Raw genomic sequence first — 22111 nt, forward strand, 5'->3', positions numbered from 1 at the left:
TCACTTTTTTAGACAATATAATTATCTTTTTGTGAGTCATATTTTGAATTATATAATCTCATATTAAACCATTTAATGAGATTATATAATTATCTTTAGGATGATAAAATTTAAAAATATCTTTTGAATGATGTAATTTACTATTTGATACTTTTTATAATGATAAATTCACTTTTTGAGTGATACATTTACATAACAGTTTTAGGATGATATAGTCACTTTTGTAGTAATATAATCACATTTCGTATGATATAATCACATTCGTATGTTATACTAGAAGGTTGGGTCTACAATAAGTTATTGTAGAGCGGGTCTATTCTAGTCTTTACCTGACACTTATCTTCCTGTTTTACATAATGAAAACAGGGTAAGAGATCACAAAGCGGAAAAAACTTCACATTGTTATAGAATTCAATGCATATAAATTCTATCTACAAGCCGTATCCGCCATATAATTTGTTATGGAAAAGAGTAAACTCGTTAATCTGGTTAACTGCTTCACCAATGAATAATTGACCCATTCCAGTAAAAACATGGGAAAAGCTGAAGGTTCACCCCAACTTATCTACGTAGTATAATAAAAAGTTGGTGAAGCAGCATGTGACTAAGAAAACCAGCTCTTCGTATTATTTGTGGACTTCAGTTTCAGTACAAGTTCCTCACGCTGAGCCTCAACTTCAGCATACCTGAGACTCAGCTGAAGGTATCTTTCTCGAATATCTCTCAGTTCTACCTCAAGGAAAGAGATGCTGTTCCTTTGCCTTCTGTCATCTGATTCGTTGTGACTTCCTGCCGTCATGGAAGTATCTGAAAAGGTCTGCTCTTCGGACAAAAACCTGGTAACAATGATTTACGATTAAAAAAAAAACACACACACACACACACACATAACCACAACATATGAAGTACAAGGTATTTTAAGTACACAACTCCGTAATTCCACATTGAGGCCATCGAATTAATACTCGATAAATTCAATGTGGAAGGGGGGAAGGAGGTAGGTCCTATTATCTTGTTTGTATAAGCAGTTATCCTTAACTTGATGATTAATGTTGTGGCCCTTGTACAAGTGATCACACAAAAGATGTTCCACATATTTTGAGCTTATTTTTTAATTTTTCATTTTGCATACCTTCTAAGCTGAGTTTTGTACATATCATTTGCTTCCAAAGCTTCAGCGAGTTCAATTTCGAGGGACTGGATTTTCAGCAAATAATCTGTACTCTGAACTCCAAGTATCTGTAATAAGGAGAATCAGTAAGGCAGTTTTGACAATAAGACCATCTTCAATGGTGAGATTTGAGTGAGTTTTTTTATGAGAGAGTATTTTTTGCAAAGGATACCAATAAGTTGGTATCTAAAATTAACAACTCCAAAAGAAAGTTGCTAAATTTACATACTCAACTTTGAGTCTCATTTGACAAAAAGTGTGGCCCTTATAATATATTTTGTAATTTATTTAAGTGTTTTTTTTTTTTTTTTTGAAAAATTTACAATATGGATTTGGTGGGCCATAAATTGAAAGTCACATTAGTATACTTTAAAAAGTCTCACTAATGGAAAATTAGACTTCACATGAGTTGTTAAATTGAGAAGTGAATTGGGTATTACTATTGGAGGTAAAAAAAAAAAAAAAAAAAAAACAATTCATTTTGTATTTCAATACTCAAAGTTGAGTCTCACTATTGGAGATGGTCTAACACTGGAACATACAAACAGACTTTATTACAATACAGAATAAAATAGAAACACCATTATGGATACAAGTAAGGCCAACTCTTAGAGTCATAAGAAGATACTCTGATATACCAACCCATATGGAAGTCTACCCTAATATTCAATGCTAACAAGAAAATACCCAATTAGACATTTATGTTAATCACCCTTCATCTTCTTCGATATCGATTTGACCTCTTTATAAAAAAGCATGGTAAGAAAAACAAATTAAAGGCATCAGGATTTTAGATAATAAAGTCTAACACCCCCCCCCCCAACAAAAAAAATAAAAATAAATAAATAAAGAAAACCTCTATTCTTTTGGCTTTTCTGGATTGCATAACAAATCACAGAAGCTTATGTAGTAGCTTCACCTAAGTATCTATAAACAACAGGCACTATATACCAAAAAGTAGATTAAATTCCAAGAAAACTATGCCACATACCTCTAAGTGTTGCTTTTCATCTTTTGTGGAGCACACAGCATCAATGCATTCTGTACCAAGGTCAGCGTGGCCTACAGAATTCAATTGATCATGCATCACCGTAGTTTTTAGTTGCTGTGGTTTTTGATGGACTGGAACTCCATTAAGATACCCTTCTAGGTCCTCCTCAAGATGTTGTATTTTCCGTTGAAGTTCAGCATTTGCCCTCTTATGTTTGCTGAGCTCAAATCTTAACTCCGCATTCTGGGCATAGAGTGCCTCTTTGGTAGCTAGATCCCCTTCTAACCGCAAAATTTTCTCTTCAAGGGCTATTTTACTACGCTGACAGTTATCTAACTCCAACAGAGACTGCTGCATACCATTTATCTTCTCCACAAGCGAATCCTTCTCAGTCTTCATATCTTCATGATCTTTACATAGCAGGTCAAAAGAAGCTTTCACCCTTTGATTCTCAAAACTGGCTTCACTGAGAGAGGTCTTCAGACTAAGAACTTCATCTTGAAGCAGGTTAGCTCTCTGCAGTTGTTCCTTAAGGCTTGAAATTTCCTCTGCTAACTGCAGTTCTTCATATTTTGAAGCTTTAAGATTGATCTCAAGCCCAGTGATGACACTTCTTTGTTTTTCTTCAATAATTTTTAAATTTTCCTGTGACACTAACAGGTTATCATTCTTAGTCATAAGAATATCCTGGTTATTTCTCAAAGCAGTAAGTTCTCCAGTTAGCTGTTGTACTTTGGCTTCAGCTTCTGCTTCCATGATACTCAATTTTCTCTGAGTGATCGCATATTTACTAGTCAAATCTTTAAGAGAAGCTTCAAGCTTAGCTTTTTCAGCACGTAAAACGTAAACTTCAAGTATGGCTTCAGATGACACTGTTTCCTGCTTGTCATGAGCGACTGATATCTGATCAATGAGGTGTATGAGCTCTTTCTGAAGATTTTCAGCTTCAACTACCTTTTCTGAATACATATCATTCAATGAGATATTTTCTTGCATGACTTTTTCTCGTTGTTCTCTATCCTCAATAGCAAGAGATTCAAGTTCAGACTTAAGGGTCTTTTCCTTTAAGGAAACTTCTTCAACAATCATAAGAAATTCAGCTTCTAAAGTGTCAATCTTCACTGAGAATTCAGAAAATTTTCCCTGTGTGTCCTTCAGTTGAGATTCCAAAATAGTGCATCGTGAATGCAAATCTGTGTTCTGCCTCCTCAGGTCCCAATTAAACTTCTGAAGTGAAGCACATTCATCGATAAGGTTTTCTGCTGTTAATTGCAACTTTGGATTAGCCTTTTTCAGATATTCACACTCTTCTAAAGCTTCAAGCCATCGATTTCGCATGTCTTCTACATTAAGTCTCATATCTCCTTTCTGTGTCTCCATTTCAATCTCCAATTTTTTAATCTCATCACGAAGTTTCATTGTTTCGGCTTCTGAATTTTGCAGCTTCACAAGACATGTCTCTTTCTCATCTGTCAAATATCGTAACTGGGCTTCCAAAGCTGATATTCTTTCTAACAACTGCATGTTTTCCTTTTCTATATCAAACAGGTGCTGCTCTAGGTCTTTTTTTCCTTTTCCCAACTCTGATGACAACCTTTCAAGTACCTTGCTTGCAGAAATATGTGACTCCATGCTGCTTGATAAAATTATAATCTCTTTTTTCAATTCCTCTGAACTTTTAGATGAACTGCCTACTTCTCTTTCCAAGCTCTGAATTTTCTCTTTCAGCAGAATATTTTCCTCATAAACACTTGCTATCTGATCTTCAGGTGTATTTAACTGTTTTCGAACAACTTTGATATCTTCCTCTGCCTGCTCTTTACATAGATCAGGTTGGATGACTTCGCCAGAATTTCCAAGTCCCTGATAGGAATTGCAATTATCATGTTTTTTCAAACTTTCAAGCTCCAGCTTAATATCTTCTTCTTGGGTATCTAATGTATCTTCTTTTGAGTATTTGAACATTACTCCGCACCTATCACATTCTCCTTCAAAGCATTTGTTGGTTTTGGATAAAGAATCCAAAATCTCATGCAGCTGCTCTTTACAAGTAAGTGGCTTATTACAAGTCAACTCTAAGTTATGAAAACAACAAATATCATTGCAATCTACAGATAAGTTAAGAGAAAGTCCATGCCTTTTTGTTAGCTTTAGAGTATGATCAAGCAGTTTACGAATCTCGAGAAGTATATCAGGTAGATTGTTGGGGGTAGAAGGCTCACAAATCACATTTGGTAGCAACAATTGCAAGTCTTCAGTCTTCTCTTTTGCTTCATAGTTCTCTATTAATTTCTGCAATGCATGAAGTTCTATCCTCTGTTCTTCAACTTGAACATGAAGCTTCTGTAACTCATCTTCAAGATGAACAGCGTTTTCCTTATAAGTCTGCAGCTGAATATCTGCTACACGGCTTTTTCGTTCAAGATCTGGACATTGGGCCTGTGACTTCTCAGAAGTGGAAGCATGTTCGAACAGTGTTTCTTTGTTTCTCAGTTCATGCTGAGGCTTTTGTAGTTGGCTTACTTCAGTTTCACATATTAATGTAGAATTCGTTGATTGTTTGAGCTTTAAAAGAAGTTCCAAGTTTTCCTCAGTCAGTTCGTTACAGTCCTTCTCAAGCTCTTCTACTTTTCTCCTGAGGACGTTGATCTCTTTGGCTTGATCTGTCTCATGTTCAGTGTCAACTTCCAAGTTCCTGTTTATTTGGTACTTGGCAGCTTTTGATAGCTTCGCTTCCAAGTTCGTGACCTCTTCCTCTTTCGCAGCTACTTGAAGCCTCCACTTTAATTCAGAATCCAAAATAGCTTGTGTTTTGAGGTTCCTTTCCATCTCTATCTTGTCATCCTTCTCTTCCACAGACTTCTCAAGCATTTGGATGACATTTTTTTGTTCCTCTTGTGCTTCCTGCAACTGCTGCAGCTGGAGCTTTGTGTTATGGATGGCCTCAGGAGAATATTCACCAGGCTCTTGTGTTGGCTGTGTCTTTGTATCAGATTCAGTTGAGAGCTGTGTTTTTGCAGATAGAAATTGGTTTTCAATTTGCAACTTTGAATCTTGAGAAAGATTTTGTATTTCTGATTTCTGTGTTTCTATGATTGTTTCAAGCTCCTGTAAAATGGACAAAAGCTCAATGTTTGATTCTTGTGTTTTGTGTAGCTGTTCAGTCAAGTCAGCATTTGATTCTTTATGAAACCTTATTTCTTCCTCCATTTCCTTCTGTAGTTCATCCATATCTGTAGAATGAAGTCTTAAATCTCTTGTCACACTGTTTTTCTTTGCAGTCTCTTCTAGAGATTTTTTCAAATGCTCAATCTCCTGCTTTAGGCCATTACATTCCTGCTGTGAGGCTGATAGCTCCATGGTGAGAGTTGCTTGACTCCTTGACTGCCCAGACATTTCATTCTTCAAGACTTCCACGTCATGGGTTAACATTTTAGTATATCGCTCCCGCATCTTAGCTCCAGACCTTAGCTCCTCGATCGTAAGCTCCGCAGTTTCAAGAGATCCCTTTGAAGAGCCAGCATTTGAGCATGGTGGTGACATACAAGCATTGGAATTCTGCTCTGCTTGTTTAAATGCAGAAGCGCCAAATGACTCAGCAGCCCTGGTATGAATAGAAGAATGATTTGATTGATTATCATTACAAGTTTTACGAAAGCTATGAGATGGACCACTGTTTTGTGAATCAATAGAATCCTGTCTCACAATGAGGTCGGCACGCAAAATATTATTTTGAGGAGAAAACATGTCATTCCCAGAAGAAGCCTCTGCGGAATCAAAACTATGTCGGGAATCAGATGCTGACAAACTTGGATCCTGTTTCATAAAAGCACAACATGGAACAAAGATCAGATACCAAATAGCCAACACCATGAGCACGTCATTCATTTAAGTAAGCCTTTACTGCTATTCAAACAAAAAAAAAAAAAAAAAAAAAAAAAAGTGTTGTTTCGGTTTTGGACTTAGGACCTATCACCCATGTTCCCTAATTTCTTTGCCCTAAAATCAACCAGCTCCCACCTTTGTCTCCATGTAAATCTTTAAGAATTCTGCTAATTGTTGATCTATGAACACCAAATTGAGTTACAAGTTTTGATTGGCTTCCACGAGGTAAAGATCTTCCCTTAGCAAAGCCAACCAATTGTCCAAAATCAATCTTTTTTCATGAAGATTGAGTTGTGTTATACACTTATGCTACTGCTTCTTCTGACGTGGGTTGTGAGTATACTAAGTTTCCCTCCGATGGAAGCTGATCAACACTAAAATTCATCATCAATGATATCTTCCACTTTTTTCTGTAATTTTTTTTTTCTTTCTATTACACAGAAAAGAATCTGCTAGGAACTGGAATCAAAACAGAGGCTCACACAATCAACACAGAAGAAATAGATAGCGGCAATGATATGATGTATTGATAATCAGTGTAATTAATCAATACAACTCTCCTTCTTTCGAGAGGAAGGAATCTCTCCCACAACTTCACACTAAACAATTTTTGCATAAACTCTCCTATTACAAAATTGCCTATATATAATCAGTTACTAGCATCTTCTATAGCTCAGAAGAATAACAAACTTATTTCTCAAAATTATCACATTACCCTAAACCCCCATAACAAACCATAACAGAATTTCCAACTCAGCATCAAGTTGCTGGAGGATTCTTTTAGGCCTTCTTCGAGCATATGTGATTATGGGCCTAGGCTGACCCCTTGCAGAATCATGGCAGCATAGAGAGTATTCTTATTATTATATTTATTCTACTCTGTCATTTCATTTCTTGATTTCATTCTTATCCCCTTCAGGGAACTCAAGCAACTTCAATCTCCATGACTTTTCCTGGCAATATTAACACTTCCAGACAATAGAACCAGAGATGAGTGCATGTTCATATGAATATCAAGCTGCTAACTGTATGAAGCAAGGGGAACAAAAGAGTAAATAGTACCCAATATATAAATGAACCATGAGAATATAATTAGATGATCTTAAGCACCTTAAAGTCAATGATAATATACTGCACATTTATACCGCAACACAAACACACTGGTCAGCACAGGCAAAGGCACACACTGGTAGGAACAAGAGTACAAATCACATATATGTATAAGACGGAGAGAGAAGAAATGGAAGAAGTGAGAGGTACCCTACTAAGACCTGCTTGGGATGTTGACGTACTCTCTAAATGATTGCCAGACATTGAAGCCCCACTCCGAGAAAGCGCACCATCAGATGCATCAGATGTAATCTCTGAGTCATCATTTGAATATTCAACATTGATATTGGTCCCTTCACTTTGTGAATCCCTATCAAATATACACTTCTATAATCATAATGTTCACAACAGAAATGATTTAATGAGAAATGTTGAACTATACTAAAGTAGTACACACCTATATTTTGTTTTTGGAGTCAGGCACTGAATTTTCAACTGTAAAACAATTAGCAAAGTACATTAATGCTCAAGCATTATATAGGAAGCTGATAAATGTAAACAAAGAAAACATTTGACATAAGAGATTAAAAAAATATTAGGAATTAGGCCACCATATATGTATTACTTTAGGTAAAACAATTATAATTTTGATGGCTATGATTTTTATTGTCACAAAGTTACAACAAATAGATCCTTGGGCCTAAAAAGGTATGCAATCATAACAAGTAATTAAAGCGCTAACAAGATCTCCAATGTACGAGAAAATTTGAAAAATTGAAAGAAACTAAAATCTATGACTTGTGAGGCTTAATACGCATCAATTACAATAATGAGTTACTGACACACTATAGATCCCAAACAAAATGGAAACTGTGAAGGAGAAGAGATTATCAAGAACCCTTTAAACATCAAAGCCAACACACAAAGAGTAGACTCCTAAAATGTTACAGTAGCACATGGCTGCTTCCAAAGCAAACTCTAGAGTACATACGGTCCTCTTTTTGATGATTAATTGTGGTTATCATGTTTTAAATTGAACACAAAACCTAGACTTATGTGTATTTTAAACCATGATTTCAAGAACATCTTCAAAAACACAACTTTTGAGTAATCTACCCTCTTAATTACACACTAACTTGGTATCAAAGCAAGCAAAATTTTCTGGTCACTGATTGTGAGCAATCAACTTGAAAATTTTTGCCTCAATATTGCGTTTGATTTTTATTCCTAATTGTTTGGATTATAAGAATTGGAGGGAAAGGAAGAGAAGAGAAAAGAAGGGATTCATCCTCCCTTCTTTGGATATATATTTTGATAGGAGGGAAGGGAAATGGAAATGGAAGGATTCATTTTCCCTCCCTCTTTCATAATAAACCAAATCCTTCCAACATTGGAAAGTTTTGAAGGGAATGTAACCTTACCTTTTCCCTCCCCTTCCATTCCTCCCCCTTCCTTCTTCCTCCCTCCCTTCCCTTTCTCTTCCACTTTTCTATCCAAAGAAACCGTAAGTGTCATCCAGTAAAGTGTAGTAAGTTTTTTATGAGAGCCACGCCCTACACAGCTTTGAATATTGACATAAAGTAATATGAGATCCTTAAAGAACAACATAAAGTTTTTGGTGACTGACTTGCCCATTAGGATATGTTCAGCAATTCTTTTTGTGTTCTGAACATCTTTTCAACAAGTCACATATCCTACACAGCTCTTTAAAGTAATGGTAAAAAAACTGAAGATCTAGAAATTGTGCGTACGGACATGGAACGACTGTTTGGTGAATTCAAGAAGCTGATTGTTTGGACGCTAGCTATGCACATCATATTGTACTAGGTGTGGAGTTCTGTATTGGTGATTCAATCAAATGCTACAACACAAACAAGATGATTTTGATGTGATTATTGACAACCATAGCAGTCTGGAGGTCAGAAACTTTTCAGATTTGGGTTTTCTTGATGTGGATAGTGTAAAGATTGCATTTTTATCATGCTTCAATAGTAAAGTTGCATTCTGTGTTCTTCTATAAGCAAGTTTTCAAGACATGGGATTTCTTTGATCATGTTGGTGTTGTGGACTTGTGGTTACATCTCATGCTATTATTGGCCCATTGAAAGCCAAGATTCAAGATAGGGAAAATGGTGTGGCTTGATTATTTGCTAATTTTGTGAGGACTTGGTTAATTTATTGGCAATGCAGGGGTTTCACACAGTATTTATGCAGGGGTATGATGCAGGAGAGAAGAAGAATGAACGGGAGGCGTCGTACGAAGAATCAATTGTTCTTCACTAATAGTTTAAATATGTTTAGATTTGCCTTTCATATTTTTATCATACTAGGTGGCTAACGCGCGCGCTGCACACCATAGTTAGCCATGTACGGGAGTATTTTAAAGGTTCAAAGGTCCGCACAAGGCGCACACTATTTTAAAAATAACAATAAAAAAAAAACCAATTAACATTGATGAGTTCAAATAAGTAAAACATTTTAGAGGATATATTATTGTCCAAACAGTATTTATAAGAGTTCTCACAAATTTTTTAAAAGGAAGGGATTCAAATAAAAGGCAATTAACATTAATGAGAGCAAATAAGTAAATACACATTTTAGAGGGTATAATTGTCTAAACAATATTCATAAGTGTTATCTCAAACTTTTTTAAGAGTCTTTTGGTTGGACCCTTTGGAATAGGTTGGAATGGGGTTTAAATTCATTCCATCCATTTTAGTGTTTGGTTAGGCTTTTTTGGTATGGAACCTCATGTCAAGAGGATTCTAACTCCACCCCATCCCCCTAGAATCACATACCCACCTTATCCCCTAAGATTCACATTCCATTCCTTTAATGATATGTAAAAACCATTCCTCATGTCAAGAGGATTCTAACTCCACCCCATCCCCCTAGAATCCCATACCCACCTTACCCCCTAAGATTCACATTCCATTCCTTTAGTGATGTGTAAAAAGCATTCCAATGGTCCAACTATAAACCAAACAACTTCAAACTAGTATGGGAGTTAGAATCCATCCTAGTATGAGATTCCATACCAATCTATTCCAGTTTAATGAACCAAACGACAAAGGTAGGGATACTTGAGTGGGTTGTCATGTTTCAAGAATAATAGGATTCTATTTGTGCAAGATAGAAATCTATTTGTGCAAAGGAGTCATAGCTAGTTGTTTTGACGTTTCCTTAGTAGTTTTATTCTTATCCTTTTTGTTAGTATTGCTTATACAAGGCCTATTAGCTTATCTATAAAATTAGAGTGTTGGAGTTTGCAAAATGTGATGAGCTTTGCTATCTAGGTTAATGTTTAAACCAAACACATAGCCAAAACTTTTACGTATTAATAATCTGCAACTTCAAGAAGAACCTCAAAACTGTGACTTTTGAGTAATCTATCTTCTTAATTTCTGTTCTTGTTTCATTGATATCGTTCAAAAACCAGCAAGAATCAACACAGCATTTTGATTACACATCACTTTAAATGCTGAACAGGTAACACAAGAAAGCAGTCATTCATCAATAACCAGCACCGGAAGTGAGGGACAAGATTCATAATGACAGCATATCAAAAAATATTAAAGCCAAAAAATAATAAATAAAATAAGAATAACTCATGAAGTCGGGAATGAATGACAAATCAACATGATTATTTAAAAGGGAATAAGAACGTGGGTGGTGCAAATAGTAGAGAATAAGAATGATCTGTGAGCAAATGACTGCTTACTTGTAGTGAAGTAGCATAGTTGCATTTTTTCAGTACCAATGACACAGGTGTAGAAGTTCTCGAACTTGCGAAGTCTGCCAGATTAATGGTAACTTCCCCAAGGATGCCAGAACGAGATGAACTCTGTAGTGTTTAAAGATCTACCTCTTAAAGTGATGAAATAAAGAGATACAGAAGAAAAAATATTCCATAAACTAAAGTTGGTACCAGACCATGGCAACAAGAAATCTGAAGAGGGATCCTTGAAGCTCTTTTGAATTTCCTTTCTCTTGTAAAATGGAGACTGATTCATGGAAGGTTTCTGTCCACCGACAAATACCATTTCTTACAGAGGCTTTTCCTGATTTAACAATCGTCTTCCCTGTTTCAAGAGAAACTAAAGACACAAATAGTTTATCCCACCCTTTTGGTACCTGCCATTCAGAAGAGCAGTATACACCAAAGATATATCAATAACAGAACAAAAAACTGCATAATGCAGCGAGTAACTGAGCTTGTCTTAATGTGAAATCAGAACCATATTAAACAATCAATCAACTTACAGGAGACAAGTCTACAGCACAATTCAGTAAAAATAATAAAACCAAATAAATAAAACCACCCAAAATCGTTCAGTTATTCACATTGAATTTACAAGGGTTTCTTGTTTATTGATAAGAAATTCAACAGTAATCTTATAAATTAACATAGAAGAAAAGCAAGATGTGAACAATTTATAGCACAAAGAAAACATTACAGTATAATAGAAGCAGACAATGTCCTTTTTACGACTATTTTTAGCATCATAGTCGACACTTGACTTCAAACTTTCCAACCTTGTCAAATGGCTCAAATCACATGAAAACACAAAAAAAGGAGCATATCATGGGTGTTATATCATGCTTAGGAGCCCTCAGATCATGAATTGACACATTGGAAAAGTTCCAATAAATTGTGCAAGACTCTCCTTATTCAGAAGTACCATAATACTTGCAACATTATCTTTTTATAAGAAATTATCATAATGCATGCACCCTTAATTTGCTTGTGGGCTATCTTTATTTCTCTCCTCATCAAATGTGACCCATATACTACTTGCAAACGATCTCAATCACGAGATACTTAATATTTGTAACCCTCCCCAAGGTTGAATGTGATCTTACTACAAAGCCCAAGGTGAAGTTTCATCCTAAAGTGAACTCCACAGGTATACCTAGCTTTGGTACCCGTTCAACAAATGGAGGACAAATAAGAGAGAACCCTCCAATACATCCTCTCCCACCACCCGTGATCCTCACATACAGAAGACGCCACAGAAAACAGCAGGAACAGAACACCAACAACAACAACCCATGGCAGCAACAAGGGAAAGCAGGGGACCGTTGAGCAGACAAGTTACTTTAAGCTATTTGTTTGTAATGTCCTAAAGTAGAAAATAGACAATAGTAGTACTTGTTGTAATTAAGGCTTTATTGCCATTTCGAGTATAGTAGTAGAAGTTCAAATTACAACCTTCCGACCGAATTACTTCTGTCATTCACGCTTAGTCCGATACAGTTACCAGACACTGACACCGGAGAGGGTGGCGAACCTCGAGAAAAGAGTGGAAGAAATTTTTGAGAACCTAGGCGACGGGGAGGGCTCCCTTGACCCTGTTGAAGAGCCAGGAAGTGGCAATCTACGATGCCAGGCAGGTTCTGGAGGGTCGGATTGACCGCTCTCGCAACGACCAAACTCAGCAGAATGCCTTAATGACTAGCAAACAAGACAAGTTTATGGAAGAAATTTGAAGCGCCATCAAAGCCTTGGGCAAACAGCCTATTCAGACCATTCTGGTGGACGACGAGGTAGAGCAGCCGCGGCCACAAGGTGGGTTCGACGGCCACTGGTGGAGGAGGGCACAATGAAACCCCTCGGAGGGCTTTAATGGTCTTCAACTCGGCACTTGGGAACCGGGGGTCGGTGGGCAGTACCGACACCATGGCGAGGGCAACGACAACCGAGGTAACTGGAAATATTGGAAGCTCGACATGCCCATTTTCGATGTATCTGACCCAGACGGATGGATACTCCGGAGCGAGCAGTATTTTCAATTTTACGAACTGATGGAAGTGGAGAAGATATAGGCCGCGGTGGTGGCTTTGAACGGTGACGCCCTGAGGTGGTACCAATGGGAAAGCCGGCGGCGATCACTCTGGGAGGATATGAAGGGACGAGTGCTAAACCAATTCTGACCGGTTAATTCAGGGACATTGCACGCGCAATGGTTGGCAGTGGTACAAACCACATCGGTGGTTGAAAATCGGAGGGTGTTTATCGAGAAGGCGTCGCCACTAATAGACATACCCGAAAGACTGATGAAGGGTCAATTTATCAACGGTTTAAAGGAAGAGATGAGGGCTGAGATCCGAATGTCAATCCAATGACCCTGGAAGATGCCATGAATCTGGCAATTCGGGTCGAAGAAAGAAACCGAGTTAGTAACCCGAGGAAGACGGGTGGGGTTTTTTCCCGACCCGGACCCTATTCATATTTCAACAAGAGCCCTGTTTCAACATTGCTAGTTACTGGCTAGCCCAAACCGTGAACACACACCCCCACTCAAATAGCCCAAACATAAACATATCCCACAAACCCAAACACGACCCCTTACAACCCAAATTGAACTTACTAACATTCGAACCCAGCCACACCAGCCCAATCCTCAGTAGCTTCAGCGAGCCAACCATCCCACAACTATCCTAACCGGAGCAGCTCGAGCACCACCAGGTTCCAAGGGGAGGTGCGGCGACTGACCTAAAGGGAGATTGCCGATAAGAAGGCAAGAGGCCTTTGCTTTAGGTGGGATAGCCGGTGGACCAGTCCTAACCATGTGTGCACCGCCAAGGGGCTAAGTGTTCAGTTAGTTGATGATGAAGAAAAGGAGGAGGCAGGGAATTCGTGGCAAAAGAGGCGCCGGAGGAAGAGGAGGTTCCGACCTCCGTATCAATAAACTCCATTGTTGGTCAAACCAACCCGAAGACGATGAAATTAACGGGAACGATCAATGGCACTCCGGTGGTCGTGATGATAGACCCGGGCGCTTCACACAATTTTATCTCAATAGAGACTGTAGAGAAGCTTGGCATTCCTGTCACTGGAACGAATTCATTTGGGGTGTCTCTAGGCAACGGGGCAGCGGTTAAGGGCCGAGGCTCATGTCAGGGAGTTCGAGTGAAACTGAAAAAGGATTTGGAAGTGGAAGAGGACTTCCTACCACTTCAATTGGGTAACTCAGATTTGATTTTGGGTGTTTAGTGGTTAGAGAAATTGGGAGAAATCATGACTAATTGGAAATTACAGAGAATGAGCTTTGTTATTGGAGGGGAAAATGTAACAATCCATGGGGACCCGAGCCTAGCTCGTACGGGAATTACCTTTAAGGCGATGATGAGAACATTGAGGAAGGAGCATGGAGGGGTGTTAGTTGGAATGAAAAGCATGGAGGATGAAGGAAATGGGCAGGAGGGTGAGGAAATTCAAGATTTTCTGAGAGGAGTGATTAAGGAACACAAAGAGGTATTTGCGGACCCCAAGGGGCTGCCACCAACCCGGGGGCACGAACACTCCATTGTCCTCGGGGAGGGAAGTAACCCCGTAAGTGTCCGGCCGTACCGATATCCCCAATGTCAAAAGGATGAGATTGAAAAGCTCGTCGGAGAGATGCTTGAAGCGGAAATCATTACACCCTCAACTAGTCCTTTCTCGAATCCCGTTCTTTTGGTCAAGAAGTAAGATGGCTCGTGGCGGTTTTGTGTTCATTATCGGGCCTTGAACAAGGAAACGGTGCCGGATAAATACCCGATACCGGTATTCGACGAGTTACTGGATGAGTTACATGGAGCCCAAGTGTTCTCTAAATTGGACCTCAAATTATCACCAAATCTTGGTTCGACCGGAGGACACTCATAAAACGACATTCCGCACTCAAGAGGGGCACTATGAGTTCTTTGTCATGCTTTTCAACATCACTAATGCACCGGCAACGTTCCAATCTCTCATAAACGAGGTATTTCGCCCTTACATGCGTAAATTTGTACTTGTTTTCTTTGATGACATACTTGTGTATAGTGCTAGTGAACAAGATCATGTGATGCATTTGAAATTAGTGCTTGCTACGTTGAAGAAACATGTGTTATTTGCAAATTATAAAAACTGCGAGTTTGGCAAAGCAAAAGTGGCCTACTTGGGCCATATTATCTCTGAGGGGGTAGCCGTTGACCAAGACAAAGTGGGCTCCATGCTCAAGTGGCCCACTCCCAAATCCTTGAGAAAGTTAAGAGGTTTTCTGGGATTCACAGGGTACTATCGAAAATTTATACACCACTACACCCACATTGCTCGGCCACTCACGAATCAGTTGAAGAAGGATAGCTTTGGGTGGTCGGAGGCGACGGCGGAAGCTTTCCGGGCATTGAAAAAGGCCATGGTCACGACCCTAGTTCTTATAATGCCGAATTTTTCCAAGGTATTCATAGTCGAGTCCGACGCATCGAGGTTCGGACTCGGTGCAATCTTGATGCAAGAAGGGAGGCCCGTGGCTTTCTTTAGCAAGGTTCTCGGCGGAGTAAATCAATCTATAAGAAAGAGCTCATGGTCGTGTGCTTAGCGGTGGAGAAGTGGAAGCATTATCTATTAGGGAGGAGATTTGTGATACGGAGTAACCAACAAAGTCTCAAATATATCACTCAAAAACGAGAAATTGGCATGGAGGTTCGCAAACTTATTGGGTTCAATTTTGAACTACAATACAAACCCGGGGTGGCCAATAGGCTCTGTCACGGAGGGGCAAAGATGAAGGGGAGGTGGAGTTTGGAGCGTTGGTCACCACTCAAGGAGTGGATCGAGAATTACTAAGGACTGAGATCGCAAAGGATCTGGAGATTCAACGGCTGAAAACAGAGGTGGAAAAGGGAAGCGGACCCCGAGGATACACTGTAGAGAACAACCGCTTACTGTACAAGGGTCGAGCAATGCTTCCGTGAAACTCCAAAAAGGGCGCTACTTCAAATTATCATGACTCACCTAAAGGTGGTCATACAGGGGAAACCAAGACTTATTTAAAGATGGGGTTGATTGCTTTTGGGTCGGCTTGAGACGCGAGGAGGCTGACAATGTGCGGGCCTGCTCGGTTTGCCAAAGAAATAAGCATTCCCAACAATCGCCGGCTGGTTTACTCTAACCTTTGTCGATTCCAGAGAGAATTTGGGAGGAGATAAGTATGGACTTCATCGAAGGGTTGCCAAGATCGAAGGGGGTTGACACAATATTAGCCGTGGTGGACAGATTGTCGAAGTATACCAACTTTATTGGGCTAAAACACCCATTCACGGCTTATGTGGTAGCGCAGAATTTTGTTAGGGAAGTGGTCAGGCTTCATACAGTGCCGGCAGGTATTGTCTCGGATAGGGATCGAATATTTTTTAGTATATTCTGGCGGGAGCTTTTTCGGATGCAAGGCACAAAGCTAAAGAGAAGTACCTCCTACCACCCTCAAACGAACGAACGGGCAGTCCGAGGTGGTTAACAAGCAATTAGAAACTTACCTTCGCTGTTTCGCGGGGGAGCAGCCAAAGACGCAGACCAAGTGGCTCCCATGGGCCGAATATTCCTACAATACGACCCCCCCAATCATCGACCCAAGTCACTCCATTTCTGGCAGTCTACGGAAGAGAACCACCTAAGTTAATTAGGGTGGAGGCAGGACTGACGGCAGTAAACACCGTGGATGAGCTATTATAGGAGAGGGATATGATGCTCGATGAGTTAAAGAGTAAGTTGTTTCGGGCGCAACAGATCATGAAACAGAATGCTGATTTGAAGCGCAAAGACGAAGAGTTTCAAGTGAGAGATTTTGTGTTCCTAAAACTTCGGCAGAGGTCCTTGGCAAAACGACCCTTCGAGAAATTGGCGGCTCGTTTCTATGGGCCTTTTGAAGTGGTGCAACGCGTGGGAAAGGTGGCATACAAACTTCAATTACCTGATCATTGTTGTATTCACCCTGTTTTTCATATTTCACAATTGAAGCACGCCATTAGAGATGTCCCTAGCTACCCTACTATACCACATCAACTCACACCGGAGCTCGAATTGGTGATTGAGCCAGAAAGCGGTTGTTGAGCTGCGGCAGAAAGCGGGGTCCCATGGTAGGCAGGAGGTGTTGATCAAATGGCTAGGGGTCCCTTATTTTGAGTCCACTTGGGAGGATGCCGAAACCATCAAAGGTCGATTCCCGGGCATCCACCTTGAGGACAAGGTGGCTCTTTTGGGGGGCGGTATTGCAATACATCCTCTCCACCACCCGTGATCCTCACATACAGAAGACGCCACAGAAAACAGCAAGAACAGAACACCAACAACAACAACCCATGGCAGCAACAAGGGGAAGCAGGGGACCGTTGAGAGACATAGCAAACAAGTTACTTTAAGCTATTTGTTTGTAATGTCCTTAAGAAGAAAATAGACAATAGTAGTACTTGTTGTAATTAAGGCTTTATTGCCATTTCGAGTTTAGTAGTAGAAGTATAAATAGTGACTGTCTAGGAGAGGGGAAGGTATCCAGAAATATTTTGTATTGAACCTTGGAGAGTCATGGCCTAAAGCCATGTTTACGTTCGTAAGCTTAAGATAATCAAATTACAACCTTCCGACCGAATTACTTCTGTCATCCACGCTTAGTCCGTTGCGAACCCACAAATAGAGTCCATAGTGAGTTTCTGTCCTAGAAAGACTCTATCTCCATGTCCGTTTCTCGCTGGGTCATGCTGGCACATGACTTCCTTCATTAGGATTATGATACATTAAAGATTTCAATATCAGGTTCTCATATCTAAAATATGAGATTTTATGACATGAAACTCCCTGATTACCAACCATTATATTCATAACCACCAGCTTTAATAGAATATACAACATTAAACCCTTGATATACATAGATTTTAAGTTTATATTATGATATTCAATTACACAATTGATTTGTTTTAGTTCAAACAATATATTTTGTAATGAACCAGCTACCTGTGGTCCTCATGTATGTCAGATGGAAGAAGAAAATGGGCACCAATACAGCAGCAGGCCGTGAGTATTGGGCAAGGGAATGAGTGAGAGCACATAGGGACAAAAGAGCAGAGCATGTGAAGATAAAATGCCATCATCAGCCACCAAATCAGTTTGGGAACTTGTATTAGAGCTATATCGGAGTGTTGTGGGCTAAACCCACTATTTGAGAGTTGTAGGCTAAAGCTACAATCGTTGAGAGTTGTCGGCTAAACCTACTAGTATTTGTTCTTCATTTTGCTGCCATTGTTGAATTTAATCACACTAGGAGCTTTCTCCTTCATTTGTTCTGTTTTTCTCTGTTTTGATAGTACAATAGTTTCTCTCTATGTGTGCGCGCGCACGCGAGCGCTAAAAGAATCAGTCTCAGTATTACTTGTTATCAACAAAAAAGCTTGATGAGCTAAGCCATTAAAATCTAAGAGCTAACTACAAGCCACTAACATGTCCTGATGTCCAGATTCTCCAGATCATCAGCAAACAGACCAATTAAAATCTAAGCGCTAACTACAAGCCACTAACATGTCCTGATGTCCAGATTCTCCAGATCGTCAGCAAACATACCAAAACTCTACAATTCTTCTTGTCAAGCTTTTTTGAGAGTACTGAAAGAAAGTACTCTTCTTCAACTAAGATATTTACACAGAACTATGTTGGCATGTTATACCCATCCCTTATCATAAAGGACTAAGACTCTTCAAGGACTTCAAAAATCTTTATGTTAGCTGCATACTCCTTTTGTTGCTCATCCACAACAGCATAAATGCCATAAACATACCCAGAAGGATGGCTATAATCCCCATTGCGCAGAAGTAACAGAACACAAACAGCTTTAGAGACCATCAAGATTTTCAGGAAATTGTCAAAATTTTCCTCTGAATAACTCCTACCATTGCCTTTTTATGCAAGATATAATAGACAGATTAGCATTCATGTTGGGTTCTAGGAAGCTCAAGATATGCATAGCTTTATCTATAACCAGTCTAACATGTTTTAGTTAGAAGAGAAAATATTCGCTATAAGGAAAGATAAATAATGCAACAGTATTGGACCCTCTTTACAATTTATAGAAGCTAATAGGAATAAAAAATAATAGTGTCAACTATGTTCAGCATCACTCAATGCCAAGCTGCAACAAAAACCTTGCAAAAAGGCACCAAAGAAATGCAAGAAAAAGGCCTATCTATTGAAATATATACAGAAAAACCCCATACTGAATGGCTCTCACACATTAAAAAAAAAAGGGACAGATATGATGAGGCCTCCTGAATTTAGAAGATCTGTAAAATCCGAGTATACAGATAACAAGTCGCAGCTAACAACCTTTAAATTTTGCATCACAGCTTACACTTTATTGTAGTCTCTGACCAAGCAAGCATCTTACAAAATGAGCTAAACACAGCAAGTAACAGATTGGGTTAAGTAAAGTACCCCGGGGAGATGGAGGAATATCAAGTTGTTCGAAAGTAATAAAAACTTTTTGAAAAAAATAAGCTTGTGGCTAACACAATATGTTCAAATTCATAAGTTTGTTACAGTGAAAGATGACTGAAACATGACCATTAGGCTAGCCATGCTCTCTATGGTTGAACAAAACAAATTTCTTTGACAGTCCAAAACTACCAGAAGGCCTTTAGTTACTATGAAGTATAATTTACTTTATAAATGAAATACAAGAATGTTAACAGCTTGATCCCCAATCAAAACCAATGAATCCATCTATGTATGAGATAGAAAATAAAGAAGCTGCATAGTGGAGAATGACAGCTAAAATAATTCAAAAGAGCGCCTAAGTGGATAGCTTTGTGACAGTTCGAGACAATAATCAATGATTAAAAACATATCAAAACCGAGTGGCATGAAAACTCTACTGTCAAGGTGCAGTCTAGCAAGCAGATATTAGCAAGCTCAAAGAGATTACGCTCATCATAATTCAAATTTACAAATACATCAAAACCAAGTAGCATGAGAATCAAATCTTCACGTTGCTAATGTCTCATATAATACTCTATAGTCTACACTATTTCGCAATTTTTCATTGTTCACTAGTTCAGAGATTCAAATCTAAAATATAGAGACTATATTTGTCACACTTCATACGATCCTGAGTCCAAGTATTATGTAAAATTTGATTTTCAGAGATATTGCATTAACATTTGTCACCAACATACATGTCTTAAAGCGACTAATTAGGTAATTAAGCTCTAATAATAATAATAATAATAATTGACTAAATTATGTAGCCAGTTGTTCCATAACCAATTTCTTCAACTACAGTGTTGCCTACTAATCACTACTGAATACACGAAATCCACCAATCACATACCCAGTTCAAACAAAATCCCAAGAAATTTCAAAATTTTGACCAATTTACATCAGTTAAGCAAAAGGAAAAAAAATATATAAATATAAATAAAAAAATCAAGAACATTAACCACATTTGACAACCTTAATTTTTTAAAAAAAAAAATTAGAAATTAAGAGTCCAGAATACTAATACGGTAATACCCATCAATTTTCAATGAATGCTGATAATATAAAAATTAATAAAATAATGTTCAAACAAAATTCCAAGAAATTTCAAAATTTTGACAAATTTACACGAGTTAAACAAAAGAAAAAAAAATTAAGAGTCCAGAATTAATATGCTAGCAAAATACAAATACCCATCAATTCTTAGTGAATGCATAATAAAAAATTAAAAAAATAAAATAAAAAAATTCGATCGAAGTCATATTAGATATTAGCAATGAAATTTGGGCGAGAAAACAACGAAATTAGACAAACCTTGATTGCCTGAAAATCGGTAAACTGAAAATCAAATTTCTCTCCACCTTTACCGGTCTTATGCTTATGCAATTTGAACATTTTCTATCGCATTTGAGATAAATTATGAAAGATGGTACAATGTGAAGGAGGAGAGAGAAAATGTGAAGGAAGAGTGAGCGTTGTTGGCTGGTGTTGAAGACTTGAAGTAGCTGAGATGGGTTTTCAGAGAATACTGAATTTGTTGGTTTTGGACAAAGACTGATTGATTCCTCTCATCTTACACTGATGAATGTCGCAAATGTTTGTTTTTTTTCATTTTGTCTTACACTCACTAATCAAGGGCTCAAGGCCATGGACATGGACCCCACTGTTTGATCGGAAATAATTGTTAAGTGTAAATGGTGAATGATGAGATTACAAAATGAGATGCGGCCGATTGTCAGCATAACTCGTGAGATAGTAGGGAAAGAGTTGACATTTTTTTTTCCCACGAAATCTTATATGTGGCTCGTGACACTCATAGAGCTGTCAATTCAAGTAAACGGGTCGGGTTTGGGTCAGGTAAGAGTGGGTCGAGTTAATTCGGGTTAATGTCGCAACTTATGCGGGTCGGGTTTGGGTTGGGTCATGCTTGAGTCGGGTCACGTCGTGTCATACATCTTATCGGGTTTGGGTCGGGTGAACAATAGGTCGGGTTTAATTCGGGTTTTCACGGGTTAAAAAGGTTTAGGGTAATTATCGGGTTCGAGTCGAATCATTTCAAGTCAACAATTTGTGAGTTAGAATCAGGTCGGGTCATTCTCGGGTTTGAGTATGATTCGGTTTAAGTCAATAATTTGCGGGTTATAATCAGGTCGGGTCATATTCAAGTCGGGTCATTCTCGGATACAAGTCGGGTTCTGTTCAAGTCAATAATTTGTGGGTTATAATCAGGTTGGGTCATATTCGGGTTCAACTAACTATAAATAGATTATTAACTATAAATAGATAATTATCATTTTTATCAAGCTAATTATTTCCTTTTATTATAATATATATGGAAACATACTAGGGAACTATAGTTTATAATTTAGGAGGATAATTATCTCCTTTGACCATACAACATATATATTCTATATTTAACTCTTAAATTTGGGGATGATACTCCTTTCTTTTGCTGACCTGGACTAACTTGGTCTCCCGAGACAAAATACTTTGATCAACAATAATAAGGTGATCTAAATTGAATTTAAGGTGACTTGAAATCAGGCCAGGAACACTTTGGGTTGAATTTAGGTCGGGTCAATAACAAATCGTGTTGATTTCGAGTCGAGTTAGATACAGATCGGGTTAAATTTTTGGGTCGGGTTAGTAATAGGTCATGTAAAATTCGGGTCTAGTCAATAACAAGTCGGGTTGAATTTAGGTAGGGTCAATAACAAGTCAAGTTGATTTCGGGTCGATTTTGTAA

The 22111-nt window shown here is 38.5% G+C and overlaps 1 protein-coding gene across 2 annotated transcripts; it reads right to left on the reverse strand.

Moving 5' to 3' along the window:
* Window positions 1-268: 268 nt before the first annotated feature.
* On the reverse strand, window positions 269-21326 carry LOC110700146 (ERC protein 2-like). Of its 2 annotated transcripts, XM_021877645.1 has the most exons (8): window positions 20680-21326; window positions 11031-11231; window positions 10819-10941; window positions 7555-7592; window positions 7308-7467; window positions 2163-5978; window positions 1133-1239; window positions 269-836 (listed from the first exon to the last, which is right to left on the reverse strand). In XM_021877645.1, the coding sequence occupies exons 1-8, from the start codon at window positions 20758-20760 to the stop codon at window positions 605-607; spliced, it is 4758 nt and encodes a 1585-aa protein (XP_021733337.1). In that variant the 5' UTR covers window positions 20761-21326; the 3' UTR covers window positions 269-604. The 2 variants fall into 2 exon arrangements, with proteins under 2 accessions (XP_021733337.1, XP_021733346.1); XM_021877654.1 differs by lacking the exons at window positions 7555-7592; window positions 10819-10941; window positions 11031-11231; window positions 20680-21326 and having other exon boundaries at window positions 7319-7405.
* Between the last annotated feature and the right edge of the window lie 785 nt (window positions 21327-22111).

The sequence above is a fragment of the Chenopodium quinoa genome, unplaced genomic scaffold (assembly GCF_001683475.1).
Source record: "Chenopodium quinoa cultivar QQ74 unplaced genomic scaffold, ASM168347v1, whole genome shotgun sequence".
NCBI lineage: Eukaryota > Viridiplantae > Streptophyta > Magnoliopsida > Caryophyllales > Amaranthaceae > Chenopodium > Chenopodium quinoa.